General features: G+C 37.1%; 1 protein-coding gene across 6 annotated transcripts in view; it reads left to right on the forward strand.

Moving 5' to 3' along the window:
- Window positions 1-16,469, forward strand: part of GANC (glucosidase alpha, neutral C) — a 78,496-nt gene that overhangs the window by 19,969 nt on the left and 42,058 nt on the right. For 5 of the 6 annotated variants that reach the window (XR_004525138.2, XM_033851542.2, XM_033851543.2 and 2 more), the window contains 6 exons: window positions 2,036-2,218; window positions 8,650-8,698; window positions 11,606-11,672; window positions 13,089-13,185; window positions 14,256-14,448; window positions 14,677-14,830. Coding sequence is in view for 5 of the 6 variants with exons in the window: in XM_033851542.2 (XP_033707433.1) it covers window positions 2,036-2,218; window positions 8,650-8,698; window positions 11,606-11,672; window positions 13,089-13,185; window positions 14,256-14,448; window positions 14,677-14,830 (743 nt within the window). In the remaining variant the exon portion in view is untranslated. The remainder of the gene's footprint in view (window positions 1-2,035; window positions 2,219-8,649; window positions 8,699-11,605; window positions 11,673-13,088; window positions 13,186-14,255; window positions 14,449-14,676; window positions 14,831-16,469) is intronic. The other variant, XM_033851541.2, reaches the window with a different exon arrangement.

The following is a 16,469-nucleotide window of genomic DNA, read 5'->3' on the forward strand; positions in this document are numbered from 1 at the left end:
TCAAGATTGCTTTGGTTATTCAGGGTCTTTTGTGTTTCCATACAAATTGTGAAATTTTTTGTTCTAGTTCTGTGAAAATGCCATTGGTAATTTGATAGGGATTGCATTGAATCTGTAGATTGCTGTGCATAGTATAGTCATTTTCACAATGTTGATTCTTCCAATCCAAGAACATGGTATATCTTCCTATCTGTTTGTATCGTCTTTGATTTATTTCATCAGTATCTTATAGTTTTCTGCATACAGGTCTTTTATCTCCTTAGGTAGGTTTATTCCTAGGTATTTTTTTTCTTTTTGTTGCAGTTGTAAATGGGACTGTTTCCTTAATTTCTCTTTCTGATTTTTTGTTGTTAATGTATAGGAATGCAAGAGATTTCTGTGCATTAATTTGTATCCTGCTACTTTACCAAATTCATTGATTAGCTCTAGTAGTTTTCTGGTGGCATCTTTAGGATTTTCTATGTATAGTATCATGTCATCTGCAAACAGTGACAGTTTTACTTCTTCTTTTCCAATTTGGATTCCTTTTATTTCTTTTTCTTCTCTGATTGCCATGGCTAAAACTTCCAAAACTATGTTGAATAGTAGTGGTGAGAGTGGACACCCTTGTCCTGTTCCTGATCTTAGAGGAAATGCTTTCAGTTTTTCACCATTGAGAATGATGTTGGCTGTGGGTTTGTCATATATGCCCACTTTCTGGAGAGTTTTTATCATAATGGGTGTTGAATTTTGTCAAAAACTTTTTCTGCATCTATCGAGATTATCATATGGTTTTTATCCTTCAGTTTGTTAATATGGTGTATCACATTGATTGATTTGCATATATTGAAGAATCCTTGCATTCCTGGGATAAACCCGAGTTGATCATGGCGTATGATCCTCTCAGTGTGCTGTTGGATTGTGTTTGCTAGTATTTTGTGGAGGATTTTTGCATCTATGTTCATCAGTGGTTTTGACCTGTAATTTTCTTTTTTTGTGACATCTTTGTTTGGTTTTGGTATCAGGATCATGGTGGCCTCGTAGAATGAGTTTGGGAGTGTTCCTCCCTCTGCTATATTTTGGAAGAGTATGAGAAGGATAGGTGTTAGCTCTTCTGTAAATGTTTGATAGAATTCTCCTGTGAAGCCATCTGGCCCTGGGCTTTTGTTTTTTAATCACAGTTTCAATTTCAGTGCTTGTGATTGGTCTGTTCATATTTTCTATTTCTTCCTGGTTCAGTCTTGGGAAGTTGTACTTTTCTAAGAATTTGTCCATTTCTTCCAGGTTGTCCATTTTATTGGTATATAGTTGCTTATAGTATTCTCTCATGATCCTTTGTATTTCTGCAGTGTCAGTTGTTACTTCTCCTTTTTCATTTCTAATTCTGTTGATTTGAGTCTCCCTTTTTTTCCTGATGATAGACCTAGGGATTTTAAGTGCTGTCTCTGAGCTTATATAACTCCTGGGGATCCAAAGCATCCAAAAAGTGTACGTGTCTGATTGGGCTGTTGGAAGTTAGGTGATAAATAAACAAAAGTTTCACCTTTCCATCTCACTTTGGACTGAGTGAATCAATAACCGAATCTGTGTTATTTACTCAGTTTCTGAGTGTAGGGTTGGAACGAGAAAGAAAAGCAAAATGTTTAAATTCTATGCACCAACTTGTTACCAGACCAAAGTAATAATGATGATGAGAGCTAACATTTACTGAGCGCTTATTATATGCCAGGCTCTTTGCCAAGTGCTTTACATGTGTGATCTCATTTAATCCTCTCAAAAATCTCTATTTGTTCTTGCTTTTATCATTTCCACTTTACAGATGAGGAAAACAAGAACTAGAAAGATTAACTTGTCCACAGTTATACACCTAGTGTGTGGGAGAGCTATGTTTAGTCCAGTCTTTCTGACACCAAAGCCCATGCTCTCAATTACAGCTCTCTACTGCCTTATCTGTGCTATGTCACATGAATATTGATTTACTAATTTGAATTGAGAATTGCATTGAGCCATGTAAACCTACAGCAATTTATTTTTCTCTTCCTGCCTTGTTTTCCAGGCTGATTTCATGCTCAGGGGATACAGGCGGTCTTGTATTGGCAAATGGAAAAGGAGATCTGAAGTGTCACATCACAGCAAACCCATTCAAGATAGACTTGGTATCTGAAGAAGAGGTTGTGATGAGCATAAACTCCCTGGGCCAATTGTACTTTGAGCAGCTGCAGATTCCTCCCAAGCAAAGGTATTTTTGCACATTACTTAACACACAAAGAACTTAAGAAAACCTGACTGTGAATACCAGTTGCCTAAATAGATAATACATCACCATAGAAAACTGGTTTGCCTTATTTGCTGGGATATTGTTCTGAGAAATTTCATCTTTTCACCTGTGCAGGTGAATGCAGGCTTGATGACAAAAATTATTCTCAGACATTTGTGAAGATGACACTCTTAACACATCCTATATGTTTGACTGAGGATGTTCTCTACCCTACACATCCTTCTAAAAAATCATCCTGTTAACTGTTTTTTTTTTTTAATAAATGTATTTATTTATTTTTGGCTGTATTGGGTCTTCATTGCTGAACGCGGGCTTTCTCTAGTTGCGGCGAGCAGGGGCTACTCTTCATTGCGGTGCACAGGCCTCTCATTGCGGTGGCTTCTCTTGTCGCGGAGCACAGGCTCTAGGTGAACAGGCTTCAGTAGTTGCAGCACGTGGGCTCAGCAGTTGTGGCGCACAGGCCTAGTTGCTCCACAGCATGTGGGATCTTCCCGGACCAGGGCTTGAACCCATGTCCCCTACATTGGCAGGCAGATTCTTAACCACTGTGCCACCAGGGAAGCCCACACCGTGTTAACTTGATAGATGCTAATGTGAACTAACATGTCTTCAGAATTTCATTTTACCTCCTTAGAATAACATGAGTTACCTTAGACTTGAATAGTTGTCCAGGAATTTTCTGGAACCAACCATTTGATCAAAGCTGTTTGTGTGTGGGTCGCATGAATTGGAAGATAGTAGTAGAAGGAGATTCTTCTTCCATTTTTACCAATATTGTCTTTAAATCCTCCAGTCTTTCTATTTTTACCCAAATAATGAACATCTTATATGAGCTGCAGAAAGCATTCAACATAGTGATTTTTTTTCTGAGTTTCAACTTATTTCTATTTTAAAATTTTAATATTAAAAAATCTTATTTTGAGACTTCCCTGGTGGTGTAGTGGTTAAGAATCCACCTGCCAATGCAGGGGATGCGGGTTCGAGCCCTGGTTCAGGAAGATCCCACATGCCGTGGAGCAACTAAGCCCATGTGCCACAACTGCTGTGCCTGCACACTACAACTACTGAAGCCCACGCACCTAGAGTCCATGCTCTGCAACAAGAGAAGCCACCGTAATGAGAAGCCCACACACCGCAACAAAGAGTAGCCCCTGCTCGCCTCAGCAAGAGAAAGCCCATGCAGCAACGAATACCCAATGCAGCCAAAAATAAATAAATAAATTTATAAATTTATAAAATATAAACGACTTATTTTATCACAGAAATGTGTTCATTGAAGGAAAAATAGAAAATATTGAAAAGAAGAAAAAATACCCATAATCCTTCCACCTACTCTGTTAGTGCCTTATGAATATAATTCAATTACTTTTTTTGACTGAAAATACTAATAGCATAACAAATCCCTGTGTATTCGTTATTTAGATTTAATTCATTATTTATTTATATTTAAAGCATTAATATTTAAAACATTTTTTCCTTTTACTAAACTCCCATTATTTTTGTTTTAGAGGTGATATCTAAGTTGGGCTTTTTAATTTTTATTTATTTTTTTAAATAAGCACATTGTACAAAGGTGTATATACACAGGGAGATCAGCTTGGTGCTTTGTGACGACCTAGAGGGATAGGATAGGGAGGGTGAGAGGGACGTTCAAGAGTGAGGGGATATGGGGATATATGTATACATATAGCTGATTCACTTTGTTGTACAACAGAAACTAACACAACATTGTAAAGCATTTATACTCCAATAAAGATGTGAAAAAAAAAAGGTGTATATAGTGAAAAGTCTCCCTCACCATTTGTGCTTGAGCTACCTCATTCCATCCTTGAAAGTAATCAGTGTTTCCAGTTTTCTGTGTATCCTTCCAGAGATAATTTATGCCTATACAATAAGATTAATGTATTCTTTGTTTTTTCCTTTCCTGACACAAATGATATCATCTTTACACATTATTCTGTACCTTGCTTTTTTTCCCTTTACCAATGTGGTAGTTTCTAATTTCTTTAAAACAGCTACATAGTTTCTATTATATGGTTACACTGTGATTCATTTAGTTAATCCCTGCTAGTAGACCTTAAAGTTGTTTCTGATATTGTTTTACAACTACTTACTTCATGAATAACCTTGTATATGTGTCATTTTGCATACATGTAAGTATATCCATAGACCAGAGTCACAGAAGTATAATTTCTGATCAAATGGTTTGTACATCTATACTTTTGATAGATGTTTCCAAATTGCCTCCCATAGAGGTTGTGTACTAGTTTATATTTCCATTATTTGTATTTATCTTTGTGTTAGGAAAATTAGATTATCCACTTGGAAAAAAAATGTAAGGTCCTAACCTCAGAACATTAGCAAAAATGAATTCCAGATAAATAAAAATAAAGCACACAAGAAAATAAAAATAGGAAAAAATGTAGAATTTAAAAAATCTTATTAGTGTAAGAAAAACTGAAGAGCCATAAGGAAAAAGGGTGATTGATTCGATTACTTAGAAATTTTAAACTTTAAACTTTATTATAACCGCCAAAACAAAATACAAACAAACAAAAAAACTTGAACAAAATGAAAAGGCAAGGACTTGTAATTTCCAGTCTGGCATGTGAGGAGCTCAGAAGTTGCCACAAACAAGAATGAAACGTCAATCAAAAAAAAAAAAAGAAAATCACTCAAAATACAATATAGACCTAAATGTAAAACCTAAAACTATAAAACTTCTAGACAACAATGAAGAAAATCTTGAAACCTTGGATCAGGCAAAGATGTCTTAGATATTACACCAAAAGCATGATCCACAAAAGAAAAAATGGGTTAAATGGATATAACCAAAAGTAAAAATGCCTGCCCATTCAAAGACTATATGAAGAAATAGGTTATTATTCTTCCTTTAATTTGCATTGACTATTAATTACTTTATTTTGTTTTATTTTTTTATTTTATTTTATTTTACTGTAGTAAGAGCATTTAACATGAGATCTACCCTCTTCACAAAATTTTAAGTGTTCCATACAGTATTGTTAACTGTAGGCACAGTGCTGTACAGTAGGTCTCTAGAACTTATTCATCTTGCTTAACTGAAACTTTATGCCCATTGATTAGTAACTCCCCATTTCCCCCTCCCCTTAGCCCCTGGCAGCCACCATTCCTCTTTGAGTCTATGAATTTGACTATTTTAGATACCTAATATAGGTGGGATCATGTAGTATTTATCTTTCTGTGACTGGCTTATTTCACTTAGAAGAATGTCCTCAAGGTTCATCCAGGCCTTAGACTTTGTTCATTTGAGTATGAGTTGCTTCAAACTGGAGGAAATGATCTGGAAATGCATTAAAATTTAAAATATGCATAGTTTGAACTAGCAGTACCAGTTTTGGGACTTTGTCCTGTTGTAATCAAACACACATGTATCTAAGATAAATGTATGAAGGCGTTTATTGTGGCATTGTCATAGTAAAAACTAGAAAAAACCTGAATAATTAACCATAATCAATTATAATAAAATATTATTCAACAATAAAAAAGGGATATTAATCCCTCTGTATAATGATTTAAAGCTTTAGTATATTAAAAAAAGACTATATGAAGAGAATGAAAAGATAATTCATAGACTAAGAGAAAATATTTGCAAAGTATATATCTAATAAAGAAGTTGTATGGATTGACATAATATAGAAAGAACTCTCAAAATTTAAGAAAATAATCTAATAAACAAAAGATTTGAACAGATATTTCACCAAAGAAGATATACAAGTGACAAATAAGCACTTGAAAAATATGTTCAATGCCGTTAGTCATTAGGGTATTGCAAATTAAAACAACAGTGATGTACTACCACACACCTATTAGAATGGCTAAAGTTTAACAGGCCGACCATATTGTTAATGTAAATTGACCAAATAAAATTATATCCTTCTTAGCAGGAGCTGATAAACTGACACTGGGCTTGGAAATGTAAAAAAAAATTTCTATAGACGGGCTGAACTGAAACCAGGGAAGAGTGAGTTCACTAGATGGGGGGAACATGGCTATTTGGAGTGAAAGGTCAGTCCACAGCATCGTATTGACACTAATGTGTATATTCACAACAAAGTAATGTCACTACATTTAACAGACAGCACCAAAAAGTAGACATAGTGGGGACAAAAGTTCCCTGATATAAATGGCTGCCTAGACTTATTGTCCTTGTGGATCCTTGGGAGGCATTCTTTGAGACCAAATTGAGACTGTTCCCTGGGCAGAACGTTGCTCTCTGCCTGTTGAACATTCATGCTGCAAGAAGAGGTAATGAGCCTTATTCTACGTACAGATGTACCTTGTACTTGTGTAATGTCATAAAGGAGAATCATAGTTTACATGCAATCTTGCAGTCTTCTGCTATGCAAAGTGTTTATTTTGCCTTTTTCAATATATTTGCTTGACTTAGGCACTTTGAACAAGGAAAAGAAAAATAAAACACCTCTGAACTCTGATCTTTCACTGCTTTTGTACATTCTATTGTGAAGTTGAGGGTAAGGATGTTCAGAAACCCATGGGGAATTTATATGCCTTCAGAATATTGTGCATGTTCTAATATGATGAGCTTTTAAAACACTTCGTTAAAACATGAATCAATATGTGTAATTGTGTAGATACTCAGCTAATTTTGAATGCTGCTGATGGCATAACTATATATAAATATAAATTTTTATATCCAAAAATATATTCTTGTGTGCTGCTTTTCCTACCTGGTGATGTTATTTCATATAATGAAGATTGTTTTCTTTTTTACTAACTCATTTCAAAGAGAAAGAATTTTACTTATAAGCAAGCTGTTTTTCCCCCAAACATTCCAAAACAATTCTTTTTCTTCTTTGTTTTTTTCATCCAATAAATGATAGCATTATGATCTTTAAAAAAGAAAATAGCAGAGCAGTTTTTCAGTTATCTGAAACGCTGTCTCCTGGGCTGCAGTCCTCATTTTGCCCCCAATAAAACTTAACTCCCAACTCTCAAAAAAAAAAGAAAATAGGAGTAGTTATATTAATTTCAGAAAGAGCTAACTTCAAAACAGGGAAAGTATGTGCCTGATAACAAGGCATCAAAATACTTGAGGCAAGAATGATAGAACTGCAAGTAGAAGTAGATGAATCCACTATTACAATTAGAGACCTTAACACCCTTCTATCAGGAATGGACAGATTGAGCAGGGAGAAGATCAATAAGGACATATTCTAATTCAAAAGCACCATCAATCAGCTGGCTATAATTGACATCTATAGTCTCCTTCATCCAACAACAGTAGAATACACATTCTTCTCAAGCTCACATGGAACATTCACCAAGACCATATTTTGTGTCATAAAACACCTTAACAAATTTAAACAAATGGATATCATACAACGCCAGCTCTCAGACCACAATGCAATTAAACTAGAAATCAACAACAGAAAGCTGGAAAATTCCAAAATACTTGAAGATTAAACAACATGCTTCTTAATAACACAAAGAAGAAATCTAAAAAGAAAGAAAGGAAAAGATTTCAAACTAAATGAAAATTAAAATACAACATCAAAATTTGTGGGATGCAGCAAAAGCAGTGCTTAGAGGGAAATTTGTAGCATTGAATGCAAATATTAGGGGGGCAGATGCATTTGAAGAGAGGCACATAGGAACTCCAAAAGAACAAGTCATTTCTGTTGCTTATGCTCACTGGTAGGTTCATAATTGTTCACTTTAGTATTATTCTTTAAACTCTGTGCATACATTAGATACTCTTCTATATGCATGCTGCATTTTACACTAAAGAAAAAATTAATGTATAATGAGTATGAATAGACAATTCACAGAACTAGAAATACCATTTAATGTATAAAAAGGTAGTCTGCATCATTAATGGTACAAGTTCAAATTGAAATGCATTATCTTTTCTAAAACTTTAGATTGGCAAAGAGTTAAAAAAAAATCCATGAAGTCTAGTATTGTTAAGAATGGAAGAAATATGCACTCAAATACAACTATAGGTGTTAGAATAAGTTGTCATCATCGTGCAAGACAGTGCATCATGTTGCTCCATTCTAGGGTAATATTGCACGAGAGGAACTGTGTTCTACCTTGCTTACGTTTTGTTTAAATACTATGAACATGTATTACATTTATAATAAAAAAACTGATTAATGTATTTTTAAAAGACTTAAGGAAATTCAAATCTCTCTATATTTTATAAGAAATCAAGCTGTTGGATTAATGTTCATCATAAATGTTTAATTTCATAAATTTATTTTTATAATGATGTTATTTTTAATAAGTTAAAGGATATAATTTATGGGGTCTCAATATTTGGAAATGGAAATCTTTATCATTGAACAAATTGTCAGTCTTGCCATGAGTGAAACAACTTTATATTACAGCAGAGCCACCAAGGAAAATGAGGAGGATACATCAGATGATACCACTCAGGTAATCTACATAGAGTAATTTATCTTTTTAAAATGTTTTTCACTATCATCATCATTATGTGGAGTATAATAGGTCTGTTCTTCCCTTATACAGGTGGGTAGTTGGTAAATGCTTTACCACATATAAATGGGACCTCCTGTAGGCCAGGCACCGTTCAAGGAATTGGTGCTGTATCATCAAACTAATCCGATTCCCTCATTATCATGGAGCTTATATTCTTCTAAGTCACATTAACTTTTTTGGACTTTAAGAGCAAAGGAGAACTATGGAAGGGTCTTAAGCAGCAGAGATACATGGTCTGATTTCTGTTTCGGAAAGATTATTTTGGCTAAATTCTGGAGAATGGACATTCCAGAAATCGTCTCTTCATCCAAAGCCCCACACATCTTTAAAGGAACCCTGACAGTAGCTATGGCCACGAAGAATGGTGAAAAATATTTCCAGTGCAATAAGACAAATGCTTCTCCCTCTTGAGAACTGGCCCATACTGATGAATATGAGAGAGAATAATTTTTCCATTTTCAAATAGGGAAGATAAAAACTAACACATTTGTGCCTTACACAGCTTTGTGACAATATGTTATATTAGCTTTTGGGAGACCTCTAATCAGATAGCTTAGATAGTGGTTTTGAGTCAAACACCCCTTTGCAGGACTCTGATGAAAGCTGTGAACCACCTCTGTAGAAAAAAAATTTTTTTCCTACTGTTTCAGGGAGTTCACAAACTTTAAAGCCTATCTAGACCTCAGGATAATAATCCCACATTAAGAATTCAGGTGTCGGGCTTCCCTGGTGGCGCAGTGGTTGAGAGTCCGCCTGCCGAGGCAGGGGACACGGGTTCGTGCCCCGGTCTGGGAAGATCCCACATGCTGCGGAGCGGCTGGGCCCGTGAGCCATGGCCGCTAAGCTTGCATGTCCGGAGTCTGTGCTCCGCAACAGGAGAGGCCACAACAGTGAGAGGCCCATGTGCCGCAAAAAAAAAAAAAAAAGAATTCAGGTGTCGTTTTAAAAAAAACAGACTCACTTTACAGAAGATTTAATTATGAAGAAACAGCCTAGAAATAGGGAAAGGGCTCACTTTATTATTATTTATTTATTTATCTATCTATTTATTTATTTTGGCTGTGCTGGGTCTTAGTTGTGGCACTCAGGATCTTCGTTGCAGCATGCGGGATCTTTTAGTTGCAGCATGAGAGATCTTTTAGTTGTGGCATGCGGACTCTTAATTGTGGCATGCATGCGGGATCTAGTTCCCTGATGAGGGTTCGAACCCAGGCCCTCTGCATTGGGAGTGCGGAGTCTTACCCACTGGACCACCAGGGAAGTCCCTCACTTTTTAAAAAGAAATGTGCTTTTCACATACACACACAATTCTTTTAAAACTTTTTTCATTTTACCAGAGAAAAGGTGACTTTTGTAAAGCTTGAAAGTTCATGGCTCTAGGTCAAAAGATAGTGAACCTGAGCAGTGGCCATCCCAGTTGACTTCTCCATCCAGCACAAGAACACAGCCAGTAGTTTGGCTAATTGAAGCAGGGGGGAAGGTGCCCATCTCAGCCAAAATCTTTGCTTAGGGTCTCTCAGAAGAGACCCAAGTTATTTGATTCTAAATGTTTTGCCTTACATATGTAAAAGACTGCATTTTGCAAAGTGCTTTCACATCATTTTGGCTCTTTTAAAGATATTCACGTCAAACAGTGTGGCAGTTCCTAAACAATTAAACATAGAATTACAATATGAGGGGCTCACCTGGTGGTGCAGTGGTTAAGAATCCGCCTGCCAATGCAGGGGACACGGGTTCGAGCCCTGGTCCAGGAAGATCCCACATGCCCTGGAGCAACTAAGCCCGTGCGCCACAACTACTGAGCCTGCACTCTAGAGCTCGCGTGCCATGACTACTGAGCCCGCGAGCCACAACTACTGAGCTCGCCTGGTGCAACTGCTGAAGCCTGCGTGTGCCTAGAGCCCATGCTCCGCAACAAGAGAAGCCACTGCAATGAGAAGACCGTGCACCGCAACAAAGCGTAGCCCCTGCTTGCCACAACCAGAGAAAACCCATGCCCAGCAACAAAGACCCAACGCAGCCAAAAATAAAAATAAATAAATAAATAATTAAAAATTAAAGAAAAAAAAGAATTACAATATGATCCAGTAATTCCATTTATGGATATATATCCAAAACTGAAAGTGAGACTCAAACCAATATTTGCAGCCTATGTTCATAGCAGAATGATATTCACAGTAGCCAAAAGGTAGAAGCAATCCGGTAATCCAAGAGTCATTGACAGATGAATGCACACACAAAATGGAGTATATACATGCAATGGAATATTATTCAGCCTTAAAAAGGAAGGAAATTCTGATACATGCTACAAAATGGATGAATCTTGAAGACATTATACTAAGTGAAGTAAGCCAGTCTCAAAAGGACAAATACTTTATGATTCTACTTAGATATCTAGAGTAGTCAAATTCATAAAGACAGGAAATAGAAAAGTAGTTGTCAAGAGCTGGGGGGAGGGGAGAATGGGGAATTATTGTTAAATGGGTGCAGAGGTTCAGTTTGGAAGCATGTAAAAATTCTGGAAATGGATGGTGATGATGGTTGTACAACATGTGAATGTACTTAATGCCACTTAAAAATGGTTAAAGTGGTAAATTTTAAGTTACGTACATTTTACCACAATAAAAAATATATTCATGTCTGCTATAGATCATAAGGATGATTAATGGCGTTTATATAGAACATAGATCTAATTTGATTAATATACTGATATCACAAATTGGCCTTTTAAAAGATGAAATCACTTCCTCAGTCTAATATTTTAATCAAATAAATGTGCTATTGTGGTAACAACATTTGTTGCAATATATAACCTCAGTTTGCTCCCTTTTTTTGTGCCAACAGGAAAATCAAGAGGAACTGGGCCTGTGGGAGGAGAAATTCAGAAATTTTGTGGATGTCAAAGATAATGGTACAATTAAAACTGGTGTAGTGTTAAAACAGACCTTTCCAAAATGGCCAAAAGTCTCTATCTAAAAGTCCCTTGAGCTTTGGCACCTAAACACATGACTTCTGTAAGGTGAACAGAAATCTCATGTTTGGGTCCCCTATTCTTCAGTAATGCATTGCAATAGAGAAATAGTGAGTGTATGACTTGTGGGGTGCGTAGAAGTATAGGCCTCATGGAGTTTCTGGTCTCATGGAGGTCCGCATACTGCTTGCACTATGCAGTGAATCAGACAGCTGCAAATTCTACATTCTATTTTTATGAGAGTCAAGTGATGAGAAACCAAGTTCTAGAGCTCATTGCCTCCAACATTTCAATGCAGTGGTTCTCAGCCTTTTCCAGGCCTCCCCATCATTTATGTGAGCATCATGTGACATTTCTCACTAGGCTTAGTGATGGAGGGGGAGGGTGTAGGTGGCTGGGAAGGAATTTGTCCCTTTAGGAGACACGGTTCAAATACTTGGGGCTTATTTAGTTGGAAAAAACACTCACTTTTCTCCTTATTTCTCCCTACCCTGGGGAATAACAGACCTTCCCTAACTCCTTGAGAATCTCTGTTCTAGCATCTATTTCTATAGCCTCATATAATGATCAGGACTGACATGTGCCCAAAAATTATAAGTAGAGGGGCCCTAAAGCTTCCCTTTCTGTAACATTATAATCCTTTTTACCTTACCTAAAGCACCCCCTTTCCATAAACTCCTCCAAATAAGGACCATTTGATGGCAAATACTTTTACCTGAGAGGGAATTTAAGTCAATGTTATCTCTCCTAGTTACTTTCATTTTCCCCATATCTCTAAAATAATTGTTAGATAAAGGACTTGTCTTTGGCTAAAGGAAATTTATATATCTACAATCACAGGAAAGGGGGTATTTTGAGGAGCCAGGAAAGGTCCTCCTGGTGCCCTTGACCTTATAGTTTCTGTATGCAGTAAGAATGAACCGTCAGGCAGAAGACACCCAGCCTTTCATCTAGTAAGTATTAAAAGTGCTCGCTATCATCTGCTTCCTAAAGCAAACAAGTATGCAATACATTTCTGGAAAATTTAGATTAGGGAAAAAATCTAAAACTTTGTAATCCTATTTTACAGATAGAAAGGAGATTTACTATAAATGAGGACACAGAGAACTTTAGCACACAGCTAAGGAAACATAACTAATAAGTGCCCAGAACTTTGCCATGTGCATTTTTGTATCCCCACAATACCTAAATATAACCGTACAGAGAGTCAGCATACATGATTTACTGATTGATCAGGGCAAGCTCAGGTCTCTTGATCCCTAGTCTAGTCATCTTGCTGCTCTTATAGTTGCTGAATCTCCTTAATCGAATGTCCCACTGAGAAGCAAAACTCAGTCACTATCCTGGTCCCTGCAGGTCCTGCCTCCATTGGTTTGGATTTCTCCTTGCATGGGTTTGAGCATGTCTATGGGATCCCGCAACATGCAGAATCACACCAACTTAAAAATACCAGGTAAAGTGAAAACAAGAATTCTTACAGGAGGTTCTGGTTTCTGGACTGGAAAAGTTTGAAAGGAAAATATGTGAGATGTCTGAGCCAGTGCTAATATGTATCTGGCCTTTCCCCTCTTGATATTGCTTGTAGATCTTTAAGAATTTCCCTTTAATGATCGCCCAGAGCAGTGGTTTTCAATTTTTATATTTTGGCAAAAAGAAGACAATTATAAAAACTGTATTGCTGAACCTAAAAATATAGAGGAAGTAAAAATATGGAGCTGCTGTGGTTGAAGTAGCGGGGAGAGCTTCATAATATCACCTCCCCGGGTTTTGCTTTCACCTCCCAAGGCCTTTCTGTGGAACCTTGGGAAATACACTGTGAAGATCACTGACCTAGAAAAAGGCTTTTACCAAAAAAGGACAGTGAGCCAGAGGATGGAAGAGTGTGGCATCTCATATCACCTTTGATTCCCTCGGGGAGATTATTTCAAACTAACACTATTGACAAACAAATGCCAGGGGTATCACTCTAAGAGGAAGCGGAACCAAAGAGAAACAGAGTCTGGTCAAAGTTGCTGTTTGCCAGGTTCAGATGCTGTTTAGATAATAGGGAGACATAGTGACAAGTGAATCAGAAACTGTGTTGCTCTCACACCAACCTGAGCTCCGTGTTCCCCACCTCAATTCAGTTCCTAATCTTTCCCTACTCAGCACTGTGGAAACATGTTAGGATACTATCATTTTGCTTTCACGACAGAGAAATACAAAATTTGTCAATTTATTGTGTGCTTGCTATTATGCAGGATTCACAGGAAATGGTCCTCACCTCACAAGAGATATTTAGAAAAGCTATCTAAGATATGAGATCATACACGCCAATAGTAGCCTGAGGGGATGCCAAAGGAATCAAAGGAGGAGGATCATATTCACCCACATTGGGTCAGGAAACCTTTAGGGAAGTGTTAGGAGTTGAGCTTTGAAAGATGTATTGTACCCAAGGGGAGAATGCAGGGGAGAATGGAGCTATAATATTCATTAAGAATATATATGCAGTGGTAATTGGTAATCCTTCCTTGTGTGTTTCAGTGATGGAGATGCTTACCGTCTTTATAACCTAGATGTCTATGGATATAAAATACATGACAAAATGGGCATTTATGGTTCAGTGCCTTATCTCCTGGCCCACAAACTGGGCAGGACTCTAGGCATTTTTTGGCTAAATGCCTCAGAAACACTAGTGGAGATCAACACTAGTGGAGATACAGAGCCTGCTGTAAAGGTGAGCAATGGATCATGGCTGCATGTCATACTCAGAGAAGAAACAAAACCACTGAAGTGTAATTGTAGCTCTGGGCTTTTAATGGCAGTCCTCTGCCTCCAGAGTCCTCGCAGTATAATCAGTGAAGGTTATTGGTATGTACTAAAGGATCAGACTATTACACACATATGGATGGGTGTTGTGGGTTAGAGGGAAATTTTTCAGACCTTCATTCCATTCCTTTTCCAGGATGCATTGACCCAGACGGGCCCAGTTGCTGTTAAACAAAAGGTCAGATCTCAAACTGATGTGCACTGGATGTCAGAGAGTGGAATCATTGATGTTTTTTTGCTGACAGGACCTACACCTTCTGACGTCTTCAAGCAGTACTCATACCTTACAGGTACTTGCATGTGGAAGTGCCAGTTTCTTGTTCCATTATATTTCCTCTATCCCATGTAGAATCACTGTAAATTAATATTTGTTGTACACCATATAGTATTTATAAACAACTTACCCAAGCTTTTAAAGAAGCAAGCATTTCTCCTCCCACTCTCATCCCATTCAGCTTGGTTAAACATTCCACTAGGGCTGGAACTCTCCAATCTCTAATCCCTAATACTCACCATCTGCCTTCCTTAGAGCCTTTTAACCCCTGGGCTTTCTCTTCCTTTATCTCAGATGACCAGTATCCCAACCTGAACTTTTCTATGTTCTCTTCTCCATTAAAATATAGTGGCTTTAGCACTATAAAAGCATTTTATCTTTAAAAGATATGAGATTGGGGCTTCCCTGGTGGCGCGGTGGTTGAGAATCTGCCTGCCAATGCAGGGGACACGGGTTCATGTCCCGGTCCGGGAAGATCCCACATGCCGCCAGGAGAGGCCACAACAGTGAGAGGCCCGCGTACCGCAAAAAAAATAAATAAAATAAAATAAGAGATATGAGATCATCTCAATTGATTGCAGAAAAAGCATTTGACAAAATCCAACACTATTTCATGATAAAAACATTCAGAAGACTAGGAATGAAAGGAAACTTCATCCACATGATAAAAGGCATTTATGAAAAATTCACAGCTAACATCATACTCAATGGTGAAAGACTGCAAGGTTTTCCCTAAGATCAGAAACAAGATGAGGCTTCCCTCTTTCACCACTGCTATTGAACATTGTAGTTAAAGTTCCAGCCAGAGAAATTAGTCAAGAAAAAGAAATAAAAGGCATCCAAATTGGAAAGGGAGATGTAAAATTATCTCTATTCGTAGATGATGTGATACTATATGATAGAAAATCCCAAAGAATACACACACACACACACACACACACACACACACACAATTAACCAAAGTTGCAGGGTACATGGTCAACACACAAAATGAGCTGTGTTTCTATACACCAGCAATGAACAATCTAAAAAAGAAATTGAGAAAACAACTCCACTTACAATAACATCCAAAAGAATAAAATACCCAGGAATAAATTTAACCAAGGAGGTGAAAGACTCGTATGCTGAAAACTACAAAAAATTCCTGAATTAAAGAAGGCCTAGATAAATAGGAAGAAATCCCATGTTTGTGTATTGAAAGATTTAGTATTGTTAAGCAAGCAATACTATTGGACGCAATCTACAGATTTACTACAATCCCTGCCAAAATTCCAATGGCCTTTTTTTAAGAAATGGAAAAGCTGATCTTTAAAATCATACTGAATTTCAAAGGGCCCTGAATGGCCCAAAAGTCCTGAAAAAAAAATGTTGGAGGACTCATACTTCCCGATTTCAAAACTTACTACAAAGTTAAAGTAATCCAAACAGTGTGGTACTGGCATAAGGATAGACATATAAGCCAATGGAATAGAATTGAGAGTCTAGAAATAAACCCATACATCTCTGGCCAATTGATTTTCAATAAATGTTCAAGACCATTCAATGGAGAAAGAATTGTCTTTTAACCACATGGCACTGGGACAACTGGATATCCACATGCAAAAGAATGAAGTTGGACCCCTATCTCACACCATATACAAAAAATTAACTCAAAA

The sequence above is a fragment of the Tursiops truncatus genome, chromosome 2, assembly GCF_011762595.2.
Source record: "Tursiops truncatus isolate mTurTru1 chromosome 2, mTurTru1.mat.Y, whole genome shotgun sequence".
NCBI lineage: Eukaryota > Metazoa > Chordata > Mammalia > Artiodactyla > Delphinidae > Tursiops > Tursiops truncatus.